This window comes from Dama dama, chromosome 7 (assembly GCF_033118175.1).
Source record: "Dama dama isolate Ldn47 chromosome 7, ASM3311817v1, whole genome shotgun sequence".
NCBI lineage: Eukaryota > Metazoa > Chordata > Mammalia > Artiodactyla > Cervidae > Dama > Dama dama.
In genome coordinates, this window is record NC_083687.1 from 33,940,788 (window position 1) to 33,968,590 (window position 27,803).

At 39.7% G+C, this 27,803-nt stretch overlaps 1 protein-coding gene across 4 annotated transcripts in view; it reads right to left on the bottom strand.

Moving 5' to 3' along the window:
- Positions 1-27,803, bottom strand: part of CARMIL1 (capping protein regulator and myosin 1 linker 1) — a 303,752-nt gene that overhangs the window by 78,999 nt on the left and 196,950 nt on the right. For all 4 annotated transcript variants that reach the window (XM_061147461.1, XM_061147460.1, XM_061147459.1 and 1 more), the window contains 10 exons: positions 27,337-27,414; positions 27,125-27,201; positions 24,049-24,153; positions 18,524-18,593; positions 12,508-12,589; positions 11,540-11,639; positions 11,383-11,437; positions 6,033-6,205; positions 4,389-4,457; positions 1,431-1,524 (listed from right to left, as the gene is read on the bottom strand). In XM_061147461.1, coding sequence (XP_061003444.1) covers positions 1,431-1,524; positions 4,389-4,457; positions 6,033-6,205; positions 11,383-11,437; positions 11,540-11,639; positions 12,508-12,589; positions 18,524-18,593; positions 24,049-24,153; positions 27,125-27,201; positions 27,337-27,414 — 903 coding nt within the window. The remainder of the gene's footprint in view (positions 1-1,430; positions 1,525-4,388; positions 4,458-6,032; positions 6,206-11,382; positions 11,438-11,539; positions 11,640-12,507; positions 12,590-18,523; positions 18,594-24,048; positions 24,154-27,124; positions 27,202-27,336; positions 27,415-27,803) is intronic.

Sequence of the window (27,803 nt, forward strand, 5' to 3'; positions counted from 1 at the left end):
GATGTGAAACGCAGGCTCTGCCTTCAAAGAGCTCAGTCGCTGGGAGAAAAAAAAAATGGAGGTAGGTAACTTAAAACACTGTCACAAGGCCAGTGAAGAACCACCTACCTAGTGGGGGAAAGGGACTCTGAGAAGTCTTCTTGGATGGGTTGACCCTGGATTTCAGTCTCAACAGACGTGTACAGTAGTGAGGTAAGCACGAGTACCATCTAGACTCAAGCAGTGATTCTCAAATGTTACAGCATCAGGAAAGCTCAGAAAAACACAGATGGCTGAGTCCTGCCCTAGTTTCTGAGGCCCAAGAATTTGCATTTCTATCAACTTCCCTGAAGTAGAGAAAAACAAAGACCAAGGGGTGGTTAAGAGATGAAATTGACAGTGAATAGGAGACAGATCCTGGGCAGAAATTCTTGCCAAACTAAGGAGATTAGGCTTTATCCTAAAAGCCTCTGGGGAGGACTGGATTGAAGGTTTTAGTCTGATCAAAATCACCAAGAACAAAGACGGCTATTTTTGACTGTGGCATGGAAAACTGACAAAAGGATGTAACCATCCTGGTGAGAGAAGATGAGGCTGGAACAAAACCATCTGTTACAGGAATAGAGGGAGGGAGAGTAAATGAAGAGATTTATGCTACACAGTTAGTAAACTTGGTGATGGACTGGCTGCAGACGACACAGGGGAAAAGAAGTCAAACGTAGGAGACTGGACAGAGGGTGGTACCACCAGACGAAAGCACAAAGAGGGAAGAAAGATTTAGGAGATTTCCCAAATAACAGCATAACAAATGTGGAGTCAGATAGGAAGTATTTGAGCACATCTAAAAGTAGATACAAAGGTAGCCATAACCATAGAAAGAGAAGGATGAAGATATGAAAGAGTGAAAGAATGACTGACAGGGCAAGTTACCAGCAAAGGGCAGAGATGCTGGGGTCAAAGGCATCATGGATGGTTGGGCTTCGAAGGGAAAGCGCCCACCTTCCTCTGGGGTTGCCAGAAAGGAAGTGGGAAAGGGTGTGGATTCAGACACATTTATAGAAAAAGATGGCAAAGAGAGATCTCAACAATACCCTGTTTCTAGATGAAGAAGGAAGGGAAGGTTCAGGCTGTTGAGGATGAAGGATGTGTTAGCTGACATGGATTTCTACCCATTCTCCAAAGGATAAACAGGAAGTTATCCATGCCTGAGCTCTGACATGCTGATGTTATGAGAATGTTATTTCACTCCATCTAACGTTCACAAGTTTTAATCTTTCTTATCTTATTCCTCTCCCAGTCATGCATTATGCCAGTCAAGGTCACAAGAGTACAAACTAATATGAAAATAGCTTTGTAAAATACAAAGCACTGTTCATATGTTCAGAATTATCATTCACATAATTCCATTCAAATGTGAATTTATTATAATTAAGCTATTGATCCTTCAGTACCTTCTGGAGAGCCTCTTCTGTCTTTTCAGGGTTTGTTTTTAAGGCCTGAGAAGCATCGTACATAGGAATTGGCATAAATCTCAACGTGTAGTTCCTAAAAAAAAGGAGAAAATAGTATGTTTATTAAAAATAACTTCCTATTACCTTAATTTCTCAGTCTTTTTTGAAAAATCTGAAAAGAGAATTGCCAAAGTGTCTTAGAAAATTCTAAACTACTGGAACGTCTTAGGCCCCATGATTATAGGGTCAGCCTCTTTCCTATCCACGTGTGCAACACCACGGGTGCCCTTGTCACGCTGTCTGCAAAACTGACAGAATTTGAAGGAAACTGGTTTTGTTGTTTTGCTTTTGGTTTTCAATTATAGCAAGGACAGGACTTTCAAACTTAAACTGCAGAAGACGGACTGAGAGAAAGGCTAGGGGGAAATGTCAGGATCAACTCACTCACTTGGATTTCAATCACCAACGGATCTGAAGGTACCTTGATCACCCCTGATGATGGATGACAGGCCCCGAACAGTAAAGAAAAACCCCAAAATAGAGCCAAAATATTTGCTTGCCAAGCCAAGGACATGAGCATTCACAATAACAGTCTGCTCAGGCTCTGGGCTCCTTTAAATAAGCAAGTCCAAGACCAGTGACTGTCTTTAGGAAACCTTCCTGCCTGGCTCAACACCCTGACCTCTGAGGGCCTGGCAGTCTGCACCCCACATCAGCCCGAGAACCCCAGGCAAAGCAACTGTGGGACTCTGGGTCTATTTATGACCTCAGGGCTGCTGACCGGTTGACACAGGAATGCAAGGGTGGGTCATTTTTGCATGAGAACACTTGAAGCTGCACTCTGGCCTCTGCCCCTGACCTTGTTACAAAGTACTGTGGGTCTGGATGAATGTCCACACCTGCTCCCCTACCACAAACTCAAGCCCTGGGGGTGCCTTCTCTTTCCCACCCCAAATGCATATGTTTCTACCACAAGACACTCAGAATTTTGACCTTATAGGCCACATGTTAGCAGCTGAGGCATAGGCTTCACTCAGCTGGCTTATTTCAGCAGCACTTGAGGTGTGATTCTTATGGTTAGTTAGATGGCTTCTACTGGAAGAATAAATTAACAACTAACTCCTAAAACAGGTATGAATAATGAAGAAATAATAAAGAAAATAAACAGTCATCTTAATAATAGCAGTCATCTGGATGGCTACCTAATGGGGAAAAAAAAAACTGTTCTTCATCCAGTCCAATTTACAGGGTGACTTTAAAGTAAAATAACCAGCAAAGACAAGGCTGTTATTTCTGTAACTTTCATTTTTACCTTAACTTTGCTTGAGCAAAATTGCTTTTGTTTGACTTAAGAGGAGCCAGACAACTGAAACTAAGGGACAATATGTCTTTTTTTGGGGGGGTGGGGGAAGACACACTTGAAGATTTTCTTTTCCCTCATCCACTTTGCATCATGCTTCAGACCAGCATGGTTTACTTAAACCATATGTGGTTTCACACCATTGGCATCTTGAACCACAGAATATATGAGACTGTAATCCAGGGAGCCCTACTCTCGGCTTCTCAGAGACCTGTCTTGGCTGGCGGTCTGCAACATCATTAGTGTGGCAGCCGTGCTGTTAGCACCCACATGCAATGACTGGTAAATAACTGTTTCCTTTCAAAGGTTTTGTGGTGCAGTAGGTGTAATTATAGGAGGTTGTGCAGTCACAGGAGGCTCCCAGGAAGGGTAGCCTTGGTGACTGATGGTACAAGCTGCCTTATCCCTGTTTAGTGATTGTCGGAGGTGGCAGCAACTTTTACCTTCTGGCTAAAGGAGAACCACAGGATTTAGAATTGGAAGGTACTTAAAGACAATTTACTCTGAATTCTCACTTTATAAAAAAAAAAATCAATCAGTGAGGTGAAATGCTTTGTTCAAGATCATAGGCTTGTTGGTGACAGAACTGGGGACTGAATGGAGAACTCCTAATTCCAGGCCTAGGGTTTTATCCAGGTCATCATATTGGGCATGAGAGCTCCACAGAAGGGGCCGTGCATGGAGGGAAACCTGGGAAAACCTATCCTCTTCCCCACCCCAGGGCACCAACTCCTATATCCCCGGCCCCCAATTTTCATCTTACATTTTGCAACCTCTCGTTTTTAATGCTATACATCTGCTTTGATCATTTCTGCTATTAGAATATAATATGAAGGCTGAAAAGCTCAGAAAGAGCTTTTTTTCCCTAGCATTTTTTTTTTCCCAGCCACGGTTGTATTCTTCTTTCCACATTCAATTTACTGGGGCAGTAAATTTGACAATAAATAATAATTGCAGACTTTAGTTATAAAGGTAATAAAAAAAGCCTTTAAGAGAAATGAGACAAGCAAGCCTTGCCCTTGCCACTTCTTCAAGTTCACTTTTATTTTCCTGCTGGCTCAGCTGGTAAAGAATCTGCCTGCAATGCAGGAGACCTAGGTTCAATCCCTGGGTTGGGAAGATCCCCTGGAGAAGGCTACCCACTCCAGTATTCTGCAGAATTCCATGGACTGTATATTCCATGGGGTTGCAAAGAGTCAGACACAACTGAGTGACTTTCACTTTGACTTTATTTTCTGGAGCCCAGCTTTTTTTCACCACTGGATTCAGAGTTGTCATCTGGGCAAGAAAGCAAGATCCTGTGGAAATAAGTTTAAAACCATAAGGAGAAAGAAGCGAGGCAAGCACTGTGTGGGCCTACACCATGATATTTGTGACTTTGGCAGAATGAGCATCTATGCCCTCATTTTATGGATGAAGACACTCACACCAGAAGAAAGTCAACGTATTCCCAGGGGTCATGGCTGGTGAGCAGTAAACTGAGAATCAGACAGTCTGGGTCTGAGCTAATCTATTGTTCCTTGTATTACCCCATAGATAACACAAACACCACTGGTTCTTTTCTGTTTTTCTAGAAAGAAGTCCCACGTAAAACTTACTTTTCCAAGGCAACAGCTATATCCTGAAAGCCTTGTGCAGTAATGTTGTTCTTGTCCCATATAACAGTCCTGTTTGGAAACCAAATCACAAAGACAATCAGATACTTAGGAATAGAGGAAATGATTCTCCCACTGCAGATACATCTCTCATAGGCAACACTGTCTCGGTAGTTTAGCACAGTGAGCTAGGAATAACATTCAGCGTTCTTTCAAACAAAGCAACGATGAGCATTTCCCCCAATATTAGACTCCAAAGCCATTCTCTGCTCAAGGAGGATGGCAAAAAAAAAAAAAAAAAAAAACGACTTAAAAGCAACAGCACACACATTAACTTACCATTATATCACCTAATGCCCAACCAGCCAGAAAACCCTAAATCCTGACTTCCCGGATATTCTCCCAACATATTCTCCAAATACCATCCTAGTGCTGAAGTCTGAGGCTGAAGCTATTTATATAAGAGGCTACACAGTCTCACGTCCAACATAAAGAATTTCAGATACTGAGATGTTTTTTCCTATTCTAAACAGCTAGAAAGACCATCTGGTATTTTCTGATGTTTCATCACTGCCCTGATGTGGTGTGACCAGCAGTCCCAGCAATCGAGTTCACTCTGCTGGCAGAACCTCGGGTACTCTTAGGAGGTTGTTTACTTTTTAAACACAAAATCTATTTTGGAAGAAAAGTATTACTTTCCTTTCAGAATGTGAATACTTCAGAAGTATTTTCGGCTTTGTCAATGCACCTGACACATGAAATGGCTTTTTATTTGTCTGAACGCTCCCAGACTCACAGCCTTTAATTGCTTTCTCTTCCTAACCTCAATGACCTTCCTCACATGCACACTGGCCTTCAAAGAAACTGCTGCAGTTTGGGGCTTTTGCCTTCAATTTAGACAGAAGGTACAGGCTCTGACTTATACCAGAGAGCCACGGAAACAGCAAGAAAGAGCCCTTGAGGAACAGTGTGAATTATTAACTCTTCTTTCACCAGACTGCTGGGCTAGGTAGCAACCAAATCTCCAAATGATGGATGGTAATACGGTTACCACATTACTGGTCCCTAAGAGAAGTGGCTACTGCATGGCTTATCCTTAAGAAAAGCCAGGCTTGGGAAGTACTACAGATGACAACCAATGAACAGATGAGCTGGCTTCCAGGATGAACCTACCTTTGACCCAGTGGACTTCCTGGACCCCTTGGGTTTTAGGTCTTTATGTCGGCAGGAGTGGGAAGGGAAGATAAGACGCTGGGCTCACAACCAATAAGGGAAGCCCCTGGTGTAATTCCTCCGGTCTTCCCAGCTCTGCATGTTTGGCACTGTCCCCAAGCCCCTCCTTTCCCAACACATCTGTCAGCTGTCAATGCTTCTGTGAAACAGGAAACTGCAATGGTTCTCAGTTGGATTCGCCTCACAATGGAAATCTTGAAGAGAGCAGTGTGAAGGAACGACTGTGTCTAAATTTGGGAACACTCTCCTCTATATTTTGACAGAAGACTTGAAGCCGTCGTCTCTGCTCCCCAGCTGGCCTCCTTAGAAACTCACACGGACACCAGGTCCCCAACGCCTGCGGGTCAGACTCCCCTCCAGGCCCTCCTGAGAACCAGCATCCACCCCTCGGGGCCGGGGGCCCGGCCTGCATACCTGAGCTTGGTGTTGATCTGCAGCGCTTTGGCCAGCATCTTCGCCCCCATGTCCCCCATGCCATTCCCACTGATGTCCACTTTGGTCAGGGAGGTGTTGCTACCCAGGGCGTTGATGATGATGGTGACCCCAGTCTTGAGTTTCGAGTCAGCCAGGGACAAGGACTGCAGAGGCTGTGGAAGCAACACCAGATACCACTCACGCGGTCACATCAGAGCTGCCACTGCTCAGGGGCCCTGCTTCATGGAAAACCATCAGGGCGGGACCTACTGACAAGCCCAAGGTGGAAACCTTGGAAACTTCTGGCTAAAAGGCACTAGTGAATGGGATCCAAGGGTTCTGGACCTTGGGAGTCAAACATGACGAGCTTACGTCAATGCTGAATATCACCCACTCCTCCCCTAAGGGAAGCTGTGAAAGATACCCAGAGTGGCAGATGCCAGCTCTTTTGAAGTGGAGGATGGGAAGAAATAAAAATACTGCACAAAAATGTCTGTGCTTCAGTATGGCAACACTATCTATTTGATCCATTTTATTTCTAGGCAAGGTAAAATGACATCTTAAAATACTAGCAGAGGAATGATGCATGCGTGCTAAGTCACTTCAGTCGTGTCTGACCCCTTCCAATCCTGTGGACTGTAGCTCACCAGTCTCTTCAGTCCACGGCACTCTCCAGGCAAGAATACTGGAGTGAGTTGCCATGCCCTCCTCCAAGGGATCTACGCAAACCGGGGATCGAACCTTCATCTCTTATGTCTCCTGCACTGGCAGGCAGGTCCTTTACCACTAGCATCACCTGGGAAGCCCAATAGAGGAATACTGGTACTAAATTACTAGTAGTAGTAAATGTAAAATAAAATCCAACCAGGATCAGTAATAGCTGACATTCATTGAATGTTTACTATGATTAATGACTATTTAAGCTTTTTACTTGTGTTTACTCATTTAATCAACCCAATAATCTAATATTTAGGTATTATTATGCATGCTAAATCACTTCAGTCGTGTCCAACTCTTTGTGACTCTATGGACTGTAGCCCACCAGGCTCTTCTGTCCGTGGGATTCTCCAGGCAAGAATACTGGAGTGGGTTGCCATGCCCTCTGACAGGGGATCTTCCTGACCCAGGGATGGAACCCGTGTCTCTTACATCTCCTGCATTGGCAAGTGGATTCTTTACCACTAGCACCACATGAGAAGCCCAATATTATACTAGGTATTATTACCCCTATTCTCAAGTAAGAAATACAAAGATTAAGTGACTCAACCAAGGTCACACAGAAAGTAGCTGAAGAAGAACCAGTCTGTTTGCCAATTTTGTGTTTTTAACTCCTCACAACACAAAGCCTCTGTTGGCTTTTCTTGCATCTTTTTGATCTTCCCTGTTAACTTTTTCTTATAAGATCCAATCAAAAAGCATACCTACAATTCTTTTTAAAAAGTCAAATGTATGTGACTTTTTCATTACCATAAGCTGTATAGTGAACCCAACCCAACCACTCATTGTCCATTCAAGCCAGAGACTAAAAATCACTCGGGGCTTCCCAGGTGGCTTAACGGTAAAGAATCTGCCTGGGAGATGCAGGTTCAATCCCTGGGTCAGGAAGATGGCAACTTGGAGAAGGAAATGGCAACTTGCTCCAATATTCTTGCCTGGAAAATCCCAAGGACAGAGAAGCCTGGTGGGCTACAAGTCCACGGGATTGCAAAGAGTCAAACACGACCTAGCTACTGAGCACAAAAGCCACGCAGCCTGGAGGCAGGTTTTGCATGGTCTGCATAGAATCTGACCAAAAAAGAAAGGTGCTCCCTACTTACACCCTGCTCACACTTACTTGTTTATGTCACCTTCCTAGAACTGTGGGCATTTAAATTTGCAATCCCCATCTTCAGCCATAATTGAATTAATGAGATGGTGAGAATTCCTGGACTTAAAACCAGTGTTGCTCTAAAAGTCAGAACTAAGATTTGCCTGAGGATCTGGATGTCTTCCGGGTTGCTTGAGGTGGTCTAGGTTGGCCCCACTATACTCAACAATTCAATATGCTAACTCCATAAGCAGTTCTGACATTACTGGGAAGCAGCTTCTAGGATCATCTATGACCAGGTTCCATGGCGGCCCATGGGACTCAGGTTATCAAGATGTGCCTGGGTGGTCTGTAGGATCCCCCACCACAAATCCTGGGGTGTATTCACGTCCATTCATCCAATAAACACTGATTCCCATGCACGTATGCTCCGTCATGTCTGACTCTCACAACCCCATGGACTATAGCCCGCCAGGCTCCTCTGTCCATGGAATTTTCCAGGCAAGAATACCGGAGTAAGTTGCCGTTCCCTCCTTCAGGGGATCTTCCCAACCCAGGGATCAAACCCAGGTCTCCTGCATTTCCTGAACTAGCAAGTAGATTCTTAACCACTGGGCCACCTGGGAAGCCCCTGACTTCTAATAGAGCACATGTTCAAGGCACATCTACCGAAAGGCCCAGGAGGCAGGAAGACAGTGTTGACAGTTTAAAGACCCATACACTTACAAACTGGCATTATGCATTTGATTACACTTTTCCTGAGTGACTGTACTTAATATCAAAATTTGTGATTGTCCTTATTATCAAAATTTGACCATGTTTTCTAAAAGTAATATATCTATACTAAAATCAAAAGGTATTAATATTAGTTAGAATCAATTTTTTTCAAGTTAAATGACATAGGAAGTGCTAAGGCAATTAAAACCTCAGCCCCAAAGCCTAAATAATCTTAGACTCAGGTAGGCTTAGGGAGGTGGCTTCAATTTTCTTAAGATTCTACATTCAAGTAGATGGAAAAAACTTAACAAAAAATGCTTCAGACTCAGGAAACTTCATGTTTTAAATGAAAACGTAAGCAATGGTGTTTTAATAAAAAGCTGTAATCCCATCATTTCAATGAGCTCTATTCAACTTCTGCAGAAATGATATATTATAGCTTCTTCCTAATACTGGAAAGCTGCCAAGTCTCCAAGCTGGTGAGCACCACTTCTAGTACTATATTCAAACTCTAATACACCCCAGTTAACACTTAAAAATAATAGGCAGAGTCATTAATGTGAATAGAACAGCCAGAATTGCATGCATATTTATAAGGTCATCCCTTCTTGATTTACTGCACTTCCAGGTAACATGATTACTTGAAATCTTACTGTTCCTGTTCAGAGCTGAACATGCTTAATCTGACAATCTGTCTCCTTGCGACAGGCACTCCCAGGACAAACACATACTGTTCTATTGGTCATAGCACGGATTTGTATGTAATACTTCAAAACAAAAGTCTCTGTCATCTTGATCCCTCAATGTTACTGTCCCCTGACTGTGGTTGCTGCAGCCTGACAACCACTGTCTAGAGTTGAAGGCAACACTGGAACCTGCATGTCTGGATTTTCTAAGTGAACATAATGTGCAATACTGGGCGAATAAAGTATTCCACGGGCTGTTTAAGAACAAGCTCTACAGAAACAAGGTCACAATATAAAAAGCAAAGAGTTTCCTTTTTATATGTAAAGACCTTTAAAAAAATCAGCCCAGTGGTGCCAGTTATGGGTGGAATTTTTATAGTCACAAGATTTAACTCCTAATCATTTCAAATTGTTTTTGAACACTACTGATTCTGAAGTAGGAGAAAAGAAAAAAAAAAAAAAAAAAAAGAAGGTAATTGCTTTTTGAAAAAGCCACCTACTTTTCTATGACACGAACATAAAAGGCTTTTCACTGTATGTTATTAGCAGCATATTTCTCAAATTTATAACTTGACAGAATTCACATTTATGTATCAAACTTTACCATCTGCAAATATGTTTTTAGGTGTGCTTTAAATATCAAGATTATCTTTGAGCAAGAGACTTTGAAAATTATAGGAAGAGAATTTAAAGACCCTTGTGTAATATGCAAAACATGAAATTAACATAAATTTTCCTAAAATATGTGCTAAGAAACAAATATTTGGGAATGATTATTAAACACGATTCTGTAGATTCTACAATACTGGCTTCTCCAATCTTTTAAAACTGGGCCAACTTTGGGAAATCAAAATCTCAAATACAGCAAGGTGGTGGAAAGTCAAATTAAATATGTAAAACAAACTGCATAAATTCTGAAAAGTATAAATTACATTCTAATTATGCTTCTAACTTTAATAACCCAGTATAACAGTAACAAAATATAGGGCTTATTGGCAAATGAGGACAAAGAGCAGTGCTTGAATTCATTAAATAATAATGAGTTTCATTTCTAGCCCACAGGTTGGAAATTATATTCACACAGTGAAGAGGCAGGACAGCAGAATTTTCTCCTGCCCTCCAGATCACAGCCCCACAAAGAGATGTGGGCAAAGGCAAGCAAGGAAAAGCACCAGCCTCCATCTCTCCTGACCCCATGGCTTTCTCTGAAAATTTATACAGTTTTAGCAGAATTTGCTATTATCCTATAGGAATTCAAAAGGGAAAATCATACTTCCAAAAAATGTGACACATCTCACATGATTAACATAGGAAATTACTCCTAAGACCTACAAAAGCAACTATCACCCAACACAAATAATATGAATCTTCATTATACAAATTGATTTGGATTTGAGGAACCATATAAGCTCTTTGGTAGCTGAAGACTAAGACAGGAAATGGACAAAATGTTAAAAAGCATCAGTAAAATACAAGGTGTGATACACTAGGTTTCAATGAAAGGAATTAATAGTAGAGTGCTTCTCACTTGGTCCAGAAAATATCTTTTCTTATGCATGTCTAAGGGTAGCAAAATATGATACTATTTGAAATTAAATTTCTTTACCTTGAACAGAGTCATAGCCAGGGACAATTAAAGGGGATAAAAATATAAGGAATATTAGAGCTCTAGACACAATTTAAGATGGCGAACAACTTTCTTAGTCTCTTATAATTCTGCATAATTACTGGATGAAATTCCAATTAGCAATATGATGTTTCTCAGCATGAGATTAGCTCACAAAGTCAACTAGAGAGTAAAAATTCATACCTGAAGATTAGTATATTAGCTGAAGCTAGGAAGTAATACAGCTTATTGAAAGATGGGCTTAGGAGTAAATGTATATTTCTTTTGACCTATTAGTTTCAATCTTCCTTTAATTAGTGATTAGTTGAATAAAGTGAAAAGTAAGTAAATGAAAGTATACTCTAACTGTGCTAAAACATGAATATTTACTTCATTTAAAAATAAAAATAATAGAAAATGTATGCAAAGATAATATTATCTGAAAGCATATTAGCACTAACCCACTGGACAAAATTAGTAAGAACAGCAACAGAAAGAAAGGTTTTAGGCAAAAGTGTTGAAAATAATACTCACTGATTCTTCATCTTGAATCATCTGTACTAAGTTGTCCAACACAGGTGTCAGATTTCTAAAGAGATTTTAAAGATGTGGACAGTGGAATCAAATCAAAAGCTTTCAGGAGGCTGGTTATTTTCATCATTGTCATATAAAAAATGCAAAAAACTCTTACTTGGATTTCATATTATTAAAATTTTTGCCTAACGCCAGGTGTTGTATTGATCTGTTTTTACTGAGCCACACTATTAAGGTAGATAGGTCAGATTCTAAACCTGCAAAGAATTAGAGTAAATGGAAAATCAACACACATGTGGATAAATAAATTCTCAGAGGGAACACAATTAAACAAAGGTGCAAAGCATTTGGATGACTTTCTATACTGTCCTGAAATCCCTAGGATTCTAATCTCCACCCCCACCCCCCCCCAACAAAGGAACTTTTTGCCCTCTTTTTATGTCCTATTATTTCATAGGGATAAATTCATTCTCCACAAAGACGTATCCAAATCTCTTATGCAACCAGGGGCTAAATAAAGTCAGTAAGGAATGGTGATACATGATGGTAGAAAGTTTCATCTCTCCCCACCCCTTTGTGAGAGAAGATTCTGACATACTATTGACTGGAAGGTGATTGCAGATAAAGTTGTCTATGCAAATTCATACAGCATGCTTGTCTGTGCAGGTTCATACTCACATGCTACTATAACCAGTAGAAATAAAGCTAATGAAACAGGTTTCTGTATAAATAAATAAGGCCTCAATTTTATTACCACCAAGTCCAACACAAAAGGTTGGACTCAGATTGTTATCAACATATTGCTGGTCTTTTTTTTTTTTTTAAACTAAATTGTTTTACTGAATAGACTTTTCACTTTTTGGCCATGAAACAAACTTAAGACTTTGACATGAAATTATTCCATAAATATACTCTCTTAAAACATAAATAGCTATAATTATCATGAAAAAAAAGAAAAAGAAAGTACTTATAAAAATCGTGGAAAAAGAAAAAATAGTCCTCTAATCAAGGAGTGAAATATCAGTTTTATTAAGGTGTCATCTAGATTGGATTAGACTATTTTCCCTTTACTAACTTCCTTCAAATAATATTTCTATGTGTTTTCTTCTCTAATTTCTGACTTACCATTATCGGAGATGTCTAGGCTGCTGATGTTGTGGATTTCAGCAATGCAGCCTTCTAGTACCTGCGCACCTCCAGATCTCAGCTAGAGAAACACAAACCAAACAGGGGAAAGTGGTCACCTACTGGAGGGGTGAAACCAAAAAATTAAAAATAGGAGAGACAGCCTGGAACTTATTAGCACCAAAGAAAAAGAGAAAACTTATCAAAAAAAAAAAAAAAATCATCAATGCAAAGAGCCAACCACTAGTCATTATGTCCCATTACACATAAGTCTGAAAATCATTAGAAAAAGAAACAGAAGACAGAGGTCACCCTGCATCACCACAGGTAAAACCGTCTCCGTCAACCCACAAGAATTTTCTTCATTTCTGACTCTTGGAAATCTGACAAATACCTTTATACATGAGAAATCACTACTGTTATATCTGATTACTACAGATTTCAGGTATAAATCTCCATCATATAGCAGCAAAACAACAGAAGGAGACAATAAAAACCTAAAAAGTCATTTTCATCTTTTTCCCAAAAACCAAAAGCATATTTTACCAAGGTCAGAATATCTTTTTGTTTCCCATTCAGCAACTATCTGAGTTCTTACTACGTGTTAAAACATTGTGCAGGGTGCAGTTTTCCAAGCTGTGGCCCTCTGTTCAGGAAACTTACGATCTAATAAGAGAAACTATCATGTATTGGGAACCTACTATAGGCCAAAGGACGTGGTAGTTTCTCTATTCACTTAAGAAAATGAAATTTTATTTTAAGATTCTATACCAAATTGATAACACTTTCTACTTGTTCACATTTTGATGTAAAAATTTAAAGAATCCTTATTTCACTATTTTAGATGCAATATGTCTATGGACCTCTGGACCAAAACCAGAGTTTTGCCAATCCCTGGCTGCTTATATGTTAAGCAGAACTTTGCACAGATCTTTGGGATCACTTGATTCAGTTTTTTTAGCAGGGGTGTTTACATTCAGTCTTTTCTATTTTTTCAGGTGACAGCAGATCACTGTGAGGTGCCTGATGTGAACTCTGAAGGGGAGTGTCACACAGAGGCCGACCTCCCTGGAGGCTGGTCTACACCCTCCAAGGAAACCAAGACCAACCAAATCCACAGCTGAAGCGCTGTGAACACAGTGAGTGGAACTAAGGCTATTTTTATTATATTTTTTGCCAAAGTATTGCCTTATGATAGAGTGGAAATTAAAAAACAACAACAACCAGGTTCTTCACAAATAGATTTAAGAAACACTGCTTCAAGTCACAGTGAACATTATATGCAGACCATATCAATGTTAAGGCAAGAAACAATTTAGGCAAACACTTCAAAGGAACATAATTTGCTTTTCAGAATATGAAAAAATCATGCTTTTGAGGAGATAAGCATGAGTCTTTACAATTTCATTATTTGCTGTTACTGATTTCTCTGTTGAAAAGTCAAACTTCTACAAGAAAATCTCTACTTATTATAATATATAGAAAAAATATTCCATTTGTGAAAACACACAATAGAATGAGGGTGAGATTTCAGTGCTCAACTCTGTTTATTTTACAAATACTCCTGACTGATGTATGTAGCATAAACCCATAATACTGACATTTTTTGGTACTAAACTGTCAACATATCCTAATTTATTGATTCATAAAGTACTTACACAGTGGCCAAGCTAAGGAAAGCCCAAGGAGAAAAAACAAAAAAATGTTATCAGCAGTAAGCAGAATAAGAACAGAGAAGCAGAAGTCTCTATCAACACACAACATAAAAAAGCAGAGTGAGAAAAAAACAGTGCAACTAAAATATACTCCCAAAACAAAAATCTAAAACTTAAATAAGAAAATAACTGATCTTCAGTTGCCAAGAACATTCGATTGAATTCACAGGTTATTAGATGCCTAAAATTCCTCCAAAGCTTAAAGCTTTCCCAAAACAGTAAAAGCTTTCCCATTACTGTAAATGAAAATCCTTTTAAATGAATTTGCATAATTAGAGGCTGTGTCTGCATGTATGCATGTAAAACTGGTTTTTAAATTACCCTCATTTGGATCCCACACACTAGCACTATTTAAAAGAATGCAAGATCAAAGAGGAGTAAATGTAACTGAATACTTCTTAAAATGTTAAAAAATAAAATCCCATTTCTTTAAAGAGAGAAGTGTGGTCTCAAGGAAGGAGGAATATTTCAGCTGTTACTCATAGTTTTAAGTGAATAGTTCTAATACAAAAACATTCATAATGGGGACAGAAGCAAGGGAAACTAAAATCTAGAGGACTTTTAATAATTCATATTCTTTCCTCAAGAACATTTGCCATTTAAAAAGAGGTGGCAAATATTACAGATTTAAATGTAAAATACCGCCCCCCTGTTGTCACTTTTCTTCTCCAGGGGTTTTATTTTTAATGAAAAAATAACTTCAATCCTGGGAATCCTCACATAAAACTGTGAATACTGCAGGATTCTCCAAGGACAAAATGTGGTTTGACATGATCAGTTCAATATATCCTTGCTGGCAAGTGTGATGCCAAAGGGTAATTTAGAACCTAAGAGTGATATATAAATTACCATTTCAGAGATATAACCTAAGAGGGATATATAGGGGCTTCCCTGGTAGTTCAACGGGTAAAGAATCCACCTGCAGTGCAGCAGACCTGGGTTCAATCCCAGGGTTGGGAAGAAGGAAACAGTTACCCACTCCAGTATTCTGGCCTGGGGAATTCCATGGACTATATAGTCCATGGGGTTGTAGAATCAGATATGATGGAGCAACTTTCACTTTCAAGAGAGATATATACAATTAACCCTTGAACAACTTGGGAGATGAGGGGACTTAAGGGAACCAACCCTCCACACAATCAAAAAATCAAGTACAAACTTCACAGATGGCCCTCGGTATCCAAGGTTCCTTCCCCATGTGCAGATTCAACCAACCATTAAGTAGTACTGAAATAGGGATTCAGTGGGGAAAAGCCATGTGTAAGTGGACCCAGGCAGTTCAAACCCGTGTTGTTTAAATGTCGACTGTAATTTTGTGTTTCATTAACTACTGTAAGAAGCAATATAACATGTGACTTGACAAACACGGTCACCAGTACTGTAATTCTAACTGTAAGACAGTGGAAGAACATGGACACTAAGGTAGTATTAATGGGTCCTCATGTCAGTAGTATCATTTTGAAGGAGGAAACAGACAGAACAGGCTCCTTCTTGAAAGCAGGACTCCATCTTGGGCCAGACTGTGGACTTTGACCTATATGCCCAGTACCTATGGAAACGACATACCAACTGGAAAAACAGACCCTCTGAATGGAAGAGCCCAAAGGCTCATACCTAGACTCTCCATCGCCTAAAACAATACCTTGATTATCTGTGTAACTGAATAGAATCATAAATTCTATTATGCTTATTGGGGTATGACCACAGACCTATTGATAATTGTCCACTCTTAACTACCTAGGCTTAAGGCATATGAATCGCGGGTTTACTTTGATTGTATCTTTCTTTTCCTTTGTTCAGACTAGTTTCAGGGAATTTAGGGAGGTGGGTTTGGGCACGTAGACTTAGAGTATATAATGGTTTCACAAAAAATGGTTGGGGTCCTTGGCTAAGAGGAGACTCTGCCTTGGCCCCACTGGTGTAATAAACTGCACTCCACTATCTGCATCGTCCTTCTGAGTGAGTTTGTTTCCCAGAACGCGTGGCTACAACAATTTTATTGCATAATGCATAAATGAATGGCCAAAATGAAGGTGGAATTATCATCAAATTAATAGCCAATTCTACCATCAGTATCTGATTCTTGCCTTAATAAGAAAAATATATAAAGGAAAAAAGGTTACTAGCCATTTGGTGGATCTATATGAAACTGCCAAGAGTTTGCCATTTTTGACTTACAAAAATGTCAGTTTTATATGGTTCACCAAATACAACTGTCTTTGAAAGTTATTTCCAATAGGATCACAAAGGAGTTTAAGCAACAAACTGTGTAACAATCTAACACAGTATTCTTCATTCATATGGTACTTATCAACTTATTTGAGAAGAAAATGCCTAATCACATAATCTAATAATTACTAGTATTAACAATAATCAGGAAAGCATACTTTCATTAGGACTCTGTCTTTAGTGAGTTGGATTATTTCAGCTTCTTTAGACCTCAGTTTCCTCATCTATAAGCACGGGAATCAGATGATCACTTATGTCCTTTCCAGTTTTGATCACAGAATTAAATGAATGATGTTGTATCGGTAGCAATCACAAATGTTAATCAGGATCGTGAAGCATATGGGTCATTGCCAATTCAGTATTTTAACCTAACAGAGCAAGCAACGTTATACAAGTTGTTTTTTATTTGATAGAATAACCCTTTCCATCCCCATTGCTCTCATTCCTTCTTTCATAAAAAATTTTTATTATTGGCATGCCTTAATAATGTGCTGGGAAATAATTCATATTACCAGAGATGGTTTCTGTTTTATGGTCTGTCTTTAAAACAAAAGAGAACACAGACTTACACATGAAAATTTCACAATACCAAGTTAGGTTTTTAGGATTTTTTCTTCTTTTTCACCCCAGCAGACAAAAAGACTAGTAAATCACACACAGTTGGCATTCACCCCAGCTCAAAATTATCACAAAAAAAAAAAAATCCTGCACTAACAATTTATATGGCTGATTTCAGACTTGTCAGTTTCTAGAATTTTCAGAGAGGGAAAGCATTCATCTTCAATATGGACTTGGCTTGGTGCTCGGCATTTTGTTAGCAGCTAAGGGAAACACAAACAAGGTAAGATACAAATACTGCCATCCAGAAAGTCACCACCTAGCTGGGAAAGCATACAGGAGCTAGTTTCATAATTGTACAAGACACTATGTTGTTCAGTGTCCAAATGCATGTCACCATCATTAAGTACTAGACAATTAGGAAAAAATAAGACCCCAAAGTGCTGAAGCAGTCAGGGAAGAAATTTACAGATAGATAAGCAACAACAGTGAGCAACCTTCATAGGTACTAGACGTTCTAAGCAGCATATTTCAAAGAAGAGCTCTTTAAACCTCGTAACAAACTACTAGGAGAGGCACAAATATTGTCTTCATTTCAAACATGGAAATTGAGAGGTAGTGATATCAACTAATTCACTCAGGATTGCATAGCTAGTTATGATCAAACTAGGATCAAGTCGTACGCATCTGATGCAGGTACAGAGGAGGCTGGACCTGAACTAGATGCTCAAAGAGAGGGAAGCCTTGGGGAAGAAGAGGGACATGGCAGGAATGTACTGCGAAGAGAAAAGAGTGGGCGTAAAAACCCAAGAAGAGGAATGAAGAGCCTTCCATCTCTAGCCCTGAGAAAAGACAGCAAGTTCGACATGGTAGGTAAAGCGTGGCTCTGAAGAGGCTGGACAGTCTGTCCTGAGGTATTTTCTTGCTAATTTCCACACAAACTAGAAGGTTCAAGACAGTGGAAAAGTTCAGGTACACTCTAAAAATGTAAGAAGCTTTTAGCCTCAATTCTCTTCTGTGTGTAGGTGGATAGGAAAAGTGTTTGGAGTTATTATAATGTTGATAAGCACCTTAACTTTCTTGTTTTAAAATCAAGATATTAAAAAGCAAAATTAATGACAAAAGACCTTCCCTTTCACATTCTCCAAGTCCAAGTTAGGCTGTACCCATCTGGCCTCTGTGAGGAATGCTTCATGGTATACTTCTCTTGATAGTAAAGCTAGTTTAATGCTTGTTAACTCAAAGCTTCATCACAAAATACTTAAACAACTGGCAAGAAGAAGGGGAGGGAGAAAAGGTCATTAAAAGCACATCTGAGTGCTCTCTGAATAGTGTTCCATAACTATTTGTGGATAAAACTCACAAAACACAGAATGTCAGAAACTTCTATAAGGTGTATTTTCCCGTTTCATGTATACCCTCTGGAATCACAGAATTACACTTTTTCCAAGAAAAAGACAAAGCAATTTACAGACTATTATCTATTCCAGTACATAGTCTAAAGGTGCTCTTACCTCACAGTTGCTGAGATCAAGAGAAACTCCCTTCAAGTTATGATTAGAAGCCAGGCCCAGTAACAGCGCTCTGGGAAGAGGAAACACACACATTAGATAAAAATCCCACACATTGCTCTAAAAATCTGTAAGCACACTGAACAAAGCCCAGAGAAAGAAGGACTTTTCTGAATCATAATGGGTCAAGCGCCAGGCACCATCTCACTTTTCAAAATGCCAGCTGCATGTCCACCGACAGCCCTGATAAAAATGACACAGCCACATTCTTCCGTCTGACATGGAGCAGGTCCCTTATAAATGCAAAACCTGATAGAATTGCTATTCATCCCTATGCAAATAAGCCAATAGTGCTCCTAATTGTACACTGAAAGTAAATTGTGTTCATCACAGATAAATTCCCCTCTGCATCTGCTTGAGAACACCTTTAATTATGTTTAGAATATTCGTAGGCAATTGTTATTAGAATAGCAAAGTGAAGCTCGGTTTCCCTAAGTGTTATGTTAATGGGGAAAGCAGGCTGTACCGTATTCCGGGAAGTGACTGGAATGTGACCGGTGGGATGGGAAAGGGTGTAAAGGCATGGGAGATAAGGTACAAACCTTGAGTTTGAGAACAGAATCCTGTCTGTCTATTCTACTAGTGGGTCACAGGATAAACCCCATTGCCACTCTGCAAAGGAATTTTCTTACTTGCTTATGGAGGAGACTGGACATATCCTGTGGATCTCATAAGTAAGAGGATAAATTGACTCCACTTTCACAAGTCAGTTCAATAAAATCCAACACCACTGAATAGGCTTGACAGAAAAATTTCACACATGCACCCACTTCCATTAATTATACCAAAAGCAGGAGAGACCCTCAACTAGGCCTGGTGAGGAGCATAAAGATGAGTATGACAGGGGTCCCACTCTCAAGCAAAGGAAACAAATGTGTGTGTGAATGACCATAATGCAAGGCGGACAGTCGTAAATGCTAGAGAGCATTTGCCACCTGGGGGTGACTAGAGAGCAGAACCACGGCAACTGCCACCTGGGGGGATGACTACCCGTTATTAGTGTTCCAGTGACTCGAAAACACCCCAGGGGAGGAGGAGGTGAGAAGGTAGGAGATTATTTCATGTGAGAGTATCTGAGATTTTCCCCCTTTAGTGATTCTCTGGCCTCATCCTCCGAGAGAGAAAATTCCCGAGGTGGACAGAGCACAAGAACTTGGCTACTTTCAGCCATGAAAACAACCCCTGTGGGTAAGAAGGCTGAAGGGAGTGTGTGTCTCTTTATTCCTTTAATCCAGTTCACTGTCCCTTCTTCTCAAACACTGTCTTATGAAAAAGGGCTGGGCACATCTCATCTGCGGGCATGCCTCTCTGTTCAATCACTTCTTCAAGTGTTTCTCGTTTCCTCAGAAGGAACTTATCTCCTGTTCTTGGGGGCGGTATTGAGAGGGTGAAACCAAAAGGCCAGTCCTCAGGTCTCGACCCTATCACTAAGGTGGCCTGAAGGCATCGCTTTTCCTTTCTGTGTCTCGGGTTCTCATCAGCAAACGGAGAGTGAGGACAGTACCAAAGAGGTCCCTACATTTCTAAGTTTTAAGTTTCTAGGACTTAGCCACATATTTTAACATTGTATTATTGTAATGTTGAGATGGAGGGGAAATTCTCCCTACTTCTGACATGTAGGTTAAGGCCAAGAAAATAAATGGTGTCCTTTAACATACTTAACTATGGAAGGCCACTGATTAAGCAGTAACGACGCATGAGACAAGTGAAAATAAATAACCCACAGAAACGGTCCCTAGTAAAATGAAGCAAAAGAGAACGACTACAGCAAGGCATAGCAGGCACTGGGGAAAAGTCTCATCACAAGACGTGTTGTTTCTTTTAACCCAGTGTAAACTGCCTTTGTGGTCTGATCCTCTTGATCTTCAGTTATTAGTGCAAAACTGGTTAAGAGAAGGATTTGTATTTCATCTCCACAGCTCTGGATATGTGACACTAGTTATAATTTCGGAGTAGCACATCCCTCCATTTTAATGGCTTTATTGAGAATACTCGGCCAAGGCTACTGGGTGGGCAAAAGGGGGACCTCGTGGCAGGGAGGGAGGGTGGTCCAGGGAGGAAGGGGCAAGGGAGAGGGTGTGGAAGAAGATGTCTGAGCAGTAAATGTGGGTTGGGGGGGGATGCTGGAGCAGGAACCAGGCTTGGGACACAAAAGAACCACTCTGTTCCGGAGATTTTAGGAAACACTAAAGGAACAGCGTCATCCTCTTCTTTAAAACCCCTTAAAATACTGTAATGTGGATGTAAAACAGCCTCCGAGGAAAAACACAACTGTGAAAAAAAAAGCAGTTACTCTCTTTGTATCGCTTTTGACAGATCTCAAACTAAGTGGGAAAGTTCTATAAAATATAGATATGTCCAAACTTAAAGTGTCACTCTCAAGAGAAGGGGCCTTACTTTACCTTTCTTATGGCTACTAATTCCCCATCCTGTAAGAAATGAGGGTCTCCCCCCCACCACCCGGCTACACCCACCCGGGACACAGGGATGCAATGTGGTTTAGGAACAGGCCTGAGCCAGTGGTTGCTCAAAGAGAGTAATTGCTTGTTTTCACAGTTGTGTTTTTCTTTGGACTCTGCAGTGTTCCTGTCCAGAGCCCCCTTGACCATCGGTCCTCTGTGGGAGCTGCCTCAGCTGCAGAAAAGTGTCTCGCTCAAGGTCACATCTGCTTCCAAGAGCAGCCTGTATCCAAGGACTGATCAACACAAGGGTATAAAGGCCTAGCCCCGTCACCCAGCTCAGGGTCATTCCAACAACAAAGCTGCCATCGGGCTGGCTGACGGCTTCACAGTGACAGCCCCAGTTCAACCTCCCCTCTGTCTCATCCCAGCTCCTTCCCGCCCGCCCTGCACCCCACAGGAGGGATTCCAAAATTATTTCCTAATAAAATCCTACAGGTGAATTTTCATCTCGAACTCTGCTCCCATAAACCCCAACCTGTGACAGTGAGTTTGACAAAGAACTTGGCTTCTCTGAGCTTCAATTTCCTCAGCTGTAAAACAGGGATGACACCTTCCCACGGCTGCTGTCAACACGGCAGGTGACAGTTTGTGGAGATATATCCAGTTCTGCGTCCAGCTTAGGGCAGTGCTTTGCAAGCTCCCTTCCATCCTCACCCTCTCACAGGTAAACCCAAGCACCTCTTTCCAAATTATAGTTTCACATTAAATGCACATATGAAATTTTATTTATAGAATCTTCAGCCATGAAGATTTTACATGTAAAATCTTTTACATGTAAAAAATTTTACAGGGTAAAACCCAGACCTGAAGGCATACCTCATCATAGGCATACCTCATCATAATGCACTTCACAGATACTGCATTTTTTTTTTTTTTTTTTACAAATTGGAGGTTTGCTGCAATTCTGTGTCAAGCCAATCTACTGGTGCCATTTTTTTAAACAGCATTTGCTTGCTTCTCGCCTCTGTGTCCCATTCTTGCAATATTTCAATCCTTCCACCAGCAAAAAGATTACAACTCACTGAAGGCTCAGATGATAGCTAGCCTTTTTTAGCAATAAAGTGTTTCTTATTTATGATATGGACATTTTTTGGACATAATGCTACTGCACACTTAATAAGCCACAGTATAGTATGAACATAACTTTTATATGCACCAGAAAACTCAAAAATTCATGTGACTCACTTTATTGTAATAGCCACCTTATTGCAGGAATCTGGAACCAATCCTGCCAGTATCTCTGAGGTCTGCCTGTACTGATTTATTATTAAACATTCACATAAAAAGAAGAGGTCACAAGATTTAACACTGACAAAATAATTTTTAAATATAAATGTTTATAAGCCTATATCTATAATAAAGTACAAGTAAATTCATGTTCTTGTGGTGAGGATTATTCTATAAAATCACTTGCCCTGATCAGTGAAGAACTACTCTATATTCTCCAGGGCCAAAAACATTGAAAGAATTAGTATGCACCTAATTACCATGCACCTATCACTAAAACCACTTTGAATATGCTAACTTCATGCTGATATGATATGATAATATCAAATCTGGTTATGCTTTCTACTCAGTGCCCCCCGGTACGCAGTCCATTATAAATGCTTGATAAATATCAATCAAATGAGTAAGTGTGTTTAAGTTATAAGGGATTCCCCTTCAGAATATTGATTCTCATAGCTTTATTCATATCCACACAAACAGCCTAATCATACGGTTTTTTACTATTTGCAGCTGTTATATTTAGAGATCTCTAATATACAGATTCCATTTTTTTCTGGGTTTTTTTGTTTGTTTGTTTTGTTTTTTAAAGACCAGGGAGAAGGGTAGTGGGAAAGGATAGTTAGGGAGTTTGGGATGGACATGAACACACTGCTATTTTTAAAATGGATAACCAACAAGGATCTATTGTATAGCACATGGAACTTTGCTCAATGTAATGTGGCAGCCTGGATGGGGAGGGGAGTTTGCCGGAGAAGAGAAAAATGTATATGTACGGCTGAGTCCCTTTGCTATCCACCTGAAACTACTACCACAACATTGCTAATCGGCTATACCCCTAACACAGAACAAAAAGTTTAAAAATTTTTTTGACTTTTCCAAAGGCCTGCTGTAACATCAGAATTTCTTTTTTAGCAACTCTTTCTCAAGGCCTCTGTTGTTTTAGTCACACAGCACTTTGCAGAATACTGTAATCAAGAATTTCACAGCTCTCAAAAAGACAACTTACAAGTTAATTTGACAAAATTTTTCAGTAAAATGAATAGCAGACATTGATTTTAACATTTCACACAAATTACAGGGGGAAACTGAATGCTGGTGTACATGTTAGGTGGGGAAAGGAGAAATCTGTTTGCACATTTGAACATAACTGATAATATAGGTATTCACAACTAAAATTGAAAATGTGTTCAAAGAGAAATTAGATTCTACAGCCCTTTTCATTATTTCTGGCAATGGTGAACAGAAATTCAGGGATAACAAATTATTCTAAAAAGTTCAACTTCACTGCTACTCCTCCACTGGGGCTATTCATCCATAACATAAGTTGCCCGCCAAGTAAAAATACCCAAACAGACCGCTACTCAGGTAATTAGGAAGCAATGCACCTAAAAATTGGTTCTGTTGCACACACAAGCATATATAGTTTGATTATTACTGTTAGTAGAAATATTTAGAATTCACACAAGAGTCTACGTAAAATGGCCCGAACAGAGGTCCGTATAAAGACAATGGTACCCAGCAGCACAACTTTTATAGATCAGTGACCAATACCAAGGTCACAAACCAAAGGAAGATTTTTTTCCCCTAGAAGATGCAATAATATCAATAGCACACAATGTACTCGAAAAGAATTTGATTTCCTTTGTGACCCAAAGTAAAAGGCATTTTCATCTGCCTTGACTATCTTGGGATTGTATGTCTTTTTTCCCTTCCCTCAAACACATTCATAATAACAAATTGAATTTTAAAAGCTCTGGAGAAAATGAATTAACCACTCACTTTAAGGGCTCAGGAGACAGTTTTGTGCCTGAAAGGTTGATTTGCATCAGAGCCAGAGAACTACTAAAAAACTGCTTGAAAGACGGGGGTACTTCTTTTCCTTTCCTGAAAAACAAATCATGAGAGTCAGACACTTAAATTTCCATCTCCACAACCCACTTCTACATTGGCAAAATTATTCATTGGTAATTCAGACACTGTGAAATGATCCATGAATCAGTTGTATCCTCAGTAGAAATTTAAAAGTAAAAAGAAAAAAAAAGTCTGAAAGCAAATTCAGTATACTTTTTAAAATGATGTAAGAGAGGTTAAGAAATGTCTTTAAATTTTAAAACATTTTATTTCTATTCTTCATAGCCAAGGAACTCATTGAGTTCTATTTCTAGATCTCTAGGAAACTCCATATTTGAGTTTTTAGGAAATAAGTCAAAGAAAACACATATTTCTCACCAATTTAAAGAGCCTTCCCTCTGGATGACATCAGATTGTTAAGGATTGCTACCTGTGTTTGGCAATATTTTCAGATGCAGGAGGTCTCAGATGCACCAAGATTGAGACTGGAGATCAAGTCTGATTGGCAAGAAGCCTGCATGACAAATATCCTACTCGGCTCTTGTATCTATACCACAAATCTAATTATTTCAGGCCAAATATTAGAAAAAAGACAAAACTCCAAAAGGAAATGGCCATAACCTCCAAATATATCCCCTTGCTTGCTATTCCAGGTGGGAAGCGGATCAAATCATACAACTCAACAAGAAGATAGAGTCAACACCACAATATGAGGGTTTAAGAAAACTGAAATTCCAAAGTCAAAATTGGAATATCAATGCCTAGCTTGTTTTGTTCCATCCGATAGAATTGTTGAAAGGATTGACTAAGTAAAGCACTTAGCCTGATGCACTGTCAACACTCATTTAATGACAGCTATTCATATTCTGTGAGGGAATCATACTATCTCAGGGTAGAAGCCATCCTAGAAGCCTAGCTCAACCATGTCTTATTCAACAACATTCTATGCACAGAGGTCTAGGAAGCCTGTCAATATTTGAGAAAGGCTTTAAAACAGGGCAATTTCGGGCTATTTGAGAAGAAAATAGCTATTTTTCTGTTCTAAGCAGCAAGAGTCTCTATTTGAGAGGATGAAAAATAAATTCAAGAAGAAAGAGAATTCTGGTAGAATACATACCAGACGTTTCAAACAACTCCAGTTTCAGATATCAGAAGGATATAAGCTTGAACACTCAGGTTCATTTTCTGACGAGCAAATGTTAATTTTTTATTTGAACATAGTTTGCTTTCTGTTACATCGTATTGGTGTCGACTGTTCTAGTGTTTCCAAATTCTCACTGCCCCTTTCTGAAGGATGATGATCAGTCACCCCACAAAGGACAGGCTTAGCCACGCCAGCCCCTCTGGTGAATGGGATGTGAGCAGAAGTGATGTGTGCAATTTCCAGAGAGTTGGTTTACCAGCCAGTGTGTGTGTTACCATCCTTCTTTCTCCTCTGCTATGTGATTGTCAATGTTCTAGAAAGAGGCTGTTCTGCCTCCCAGCACGAAGTTGATGCGGCCAGCCCATAATAGACATGTTGCAAGGTCACAGTTGCGGAAAGCTATAGAGAGGGTGGTGGGTTGGGGGTAATCATTTGTTAGTGGAACAACCTGACCTATCCTGACTGTTACACTTCTGAAATTATCCGTGAACCACAGTATGAACAGACTGGCTAACAATCTACAACTCAGTGCAAATGCAGCAATTTTGACATAATTTACTAGGGGCTTCCTATGATTACATCTAGGTAAGGGAGTGGGTATTAAACAGTGTAATCACATCCTCTCATTTGGAAGACAAGGCAATTTGTTAGCACAGTTTCGCTCTACAAGCTTAATAGCTCTACTGACAACCAATCATCACAGAATTCACAGTATTATGAACTCAAAAGAGCTGATTAGATGAAGATCCTTATAGTCTATGATATCATTTCTAACCCAATTCCTCAGTCTATCATAGCTCCACCAAAGCATGGTTTCATGAGCTCTCTTCAAATACATGGGTTGATGGGGCGGTCAGCTTAATACCTTCTAAGGTCTTTGAAATACAGTATCTAAGAAAACTCTCAACTTCTCCCATTGTTTTATCTCCTACACTTTACACGTTCTGATCACATCTGGTTGAGGTACCTGTGGCATATTTTTGCTATCATAAAGATTTACATCACTGTTAAAGTAAGGGACCACGAGTACTGTAAAATGTAGAATAACTTATTTATAAGGCATAAATGTAGAAGAAAGCACGTTTAATTCTGATTTTTTCCAACAAAGTGACTATTATCCCTTGGAATATATAAAGCTTTAAAACGTGAGCCAATAAAAGAGGAGACAATATTAGGTAGTCCTCTGTGTTATTAAAGAGCATATCATAACTTAGATATTGTTTATGACTTATGGTAACAAATGCAGAGTGCTGAATTGTATTAATACATTAGATGATAGTAGAATACCAAATCTAAAATAACCCATGTACTTTTCATCATTCTTCTGCATTCTCCCATTCTAAGCTGCTGCTTCTGCTGTGTGTGAATATCTATTACTTCTAACCTACCGCCTGATTTGGCAAACAATCTTACATCGTGAAGGTAGAAGTAAGGCGCTGAGGCTGGCCCTCCACTTCCACAAATCAGAATACAAGAGCTCTGGGCTGACTATTCTCTTTGCCTCCCAGACACAGTTGAGACTTACTTCAAAGTGCATTATTGAGAAACACCTTCAGACGTTTCTAAAAGGATTTTTACTGTATTAAGAGAGAATGCCTGTCCATATACAAGAAATGGTACATTTCTATAGAGTTCATATAAGCAAGCTGGAGTTCTTGATAAGAACCTTGTCATGCAGGAAGAAAAGACATAGCAAAAATTTGAGCTTACAAGGTCTACTATTCATCAATAATGGTTTAGGGCCATCTCCTCTTTCACATACAACATGCACCCTTTATTACTGTTTTCATCTTACTACAGTGTTCTCTGAGAGAAAGACACTCCTAAAAGATGATAATAATAGCAGGAATGACGTCATACCGGTGAGAAAACACAGTTCTGGAGAGATTGAGCACAGCTAAATATTGAAGGCAGCCACGCAGAAGAGCTCCACAGACCTGGGAAAGAAACAAGGCACTCTTATTTTCAAATATTTCTAAGACTAAGAGAATATTTTATTGCGGAGAAAGCCCATTGTTTCCCATCTAAATAGCTGTTCCGAGACCCCTTGAGCAATATAAAAAAAATATTACCATGTCCAGGGAACATTCAGTATTGGATAAATCCAGATGAGCAATGGCATTTGGCTGGGCCAAAAAACTGTACATGGACTTGAAATAAAAAATAAAAACCAAATATATTAGGATCCAGAAAACACACGCACACAGGCACATGCCCACACACAATGCAAGTTAATATTTTAAATAAAGTTGCCCCAAAACCACCCAGGATCATTCTTCACTCTTCCCAAGAGGATCAGCAGAATTTTCTGTCATTCTGTTACCTTCCCTGAGAGCAAAAATCCAAAGAATATTTTAAATTATATTTAAGTTTTTCAAAAAAGGCCAAATGGAGTCTTGGCTACCAAACCCCCTTTTGCTACATACGACTTAGTTTTTCTGATTAGCTCTATTTTTATTATATTATTTTGGGACCATACTAATTAATTTTAACTGTTGAGAAAGAAATACGACCTGAATTGCAGCCACCCTATCAAAAT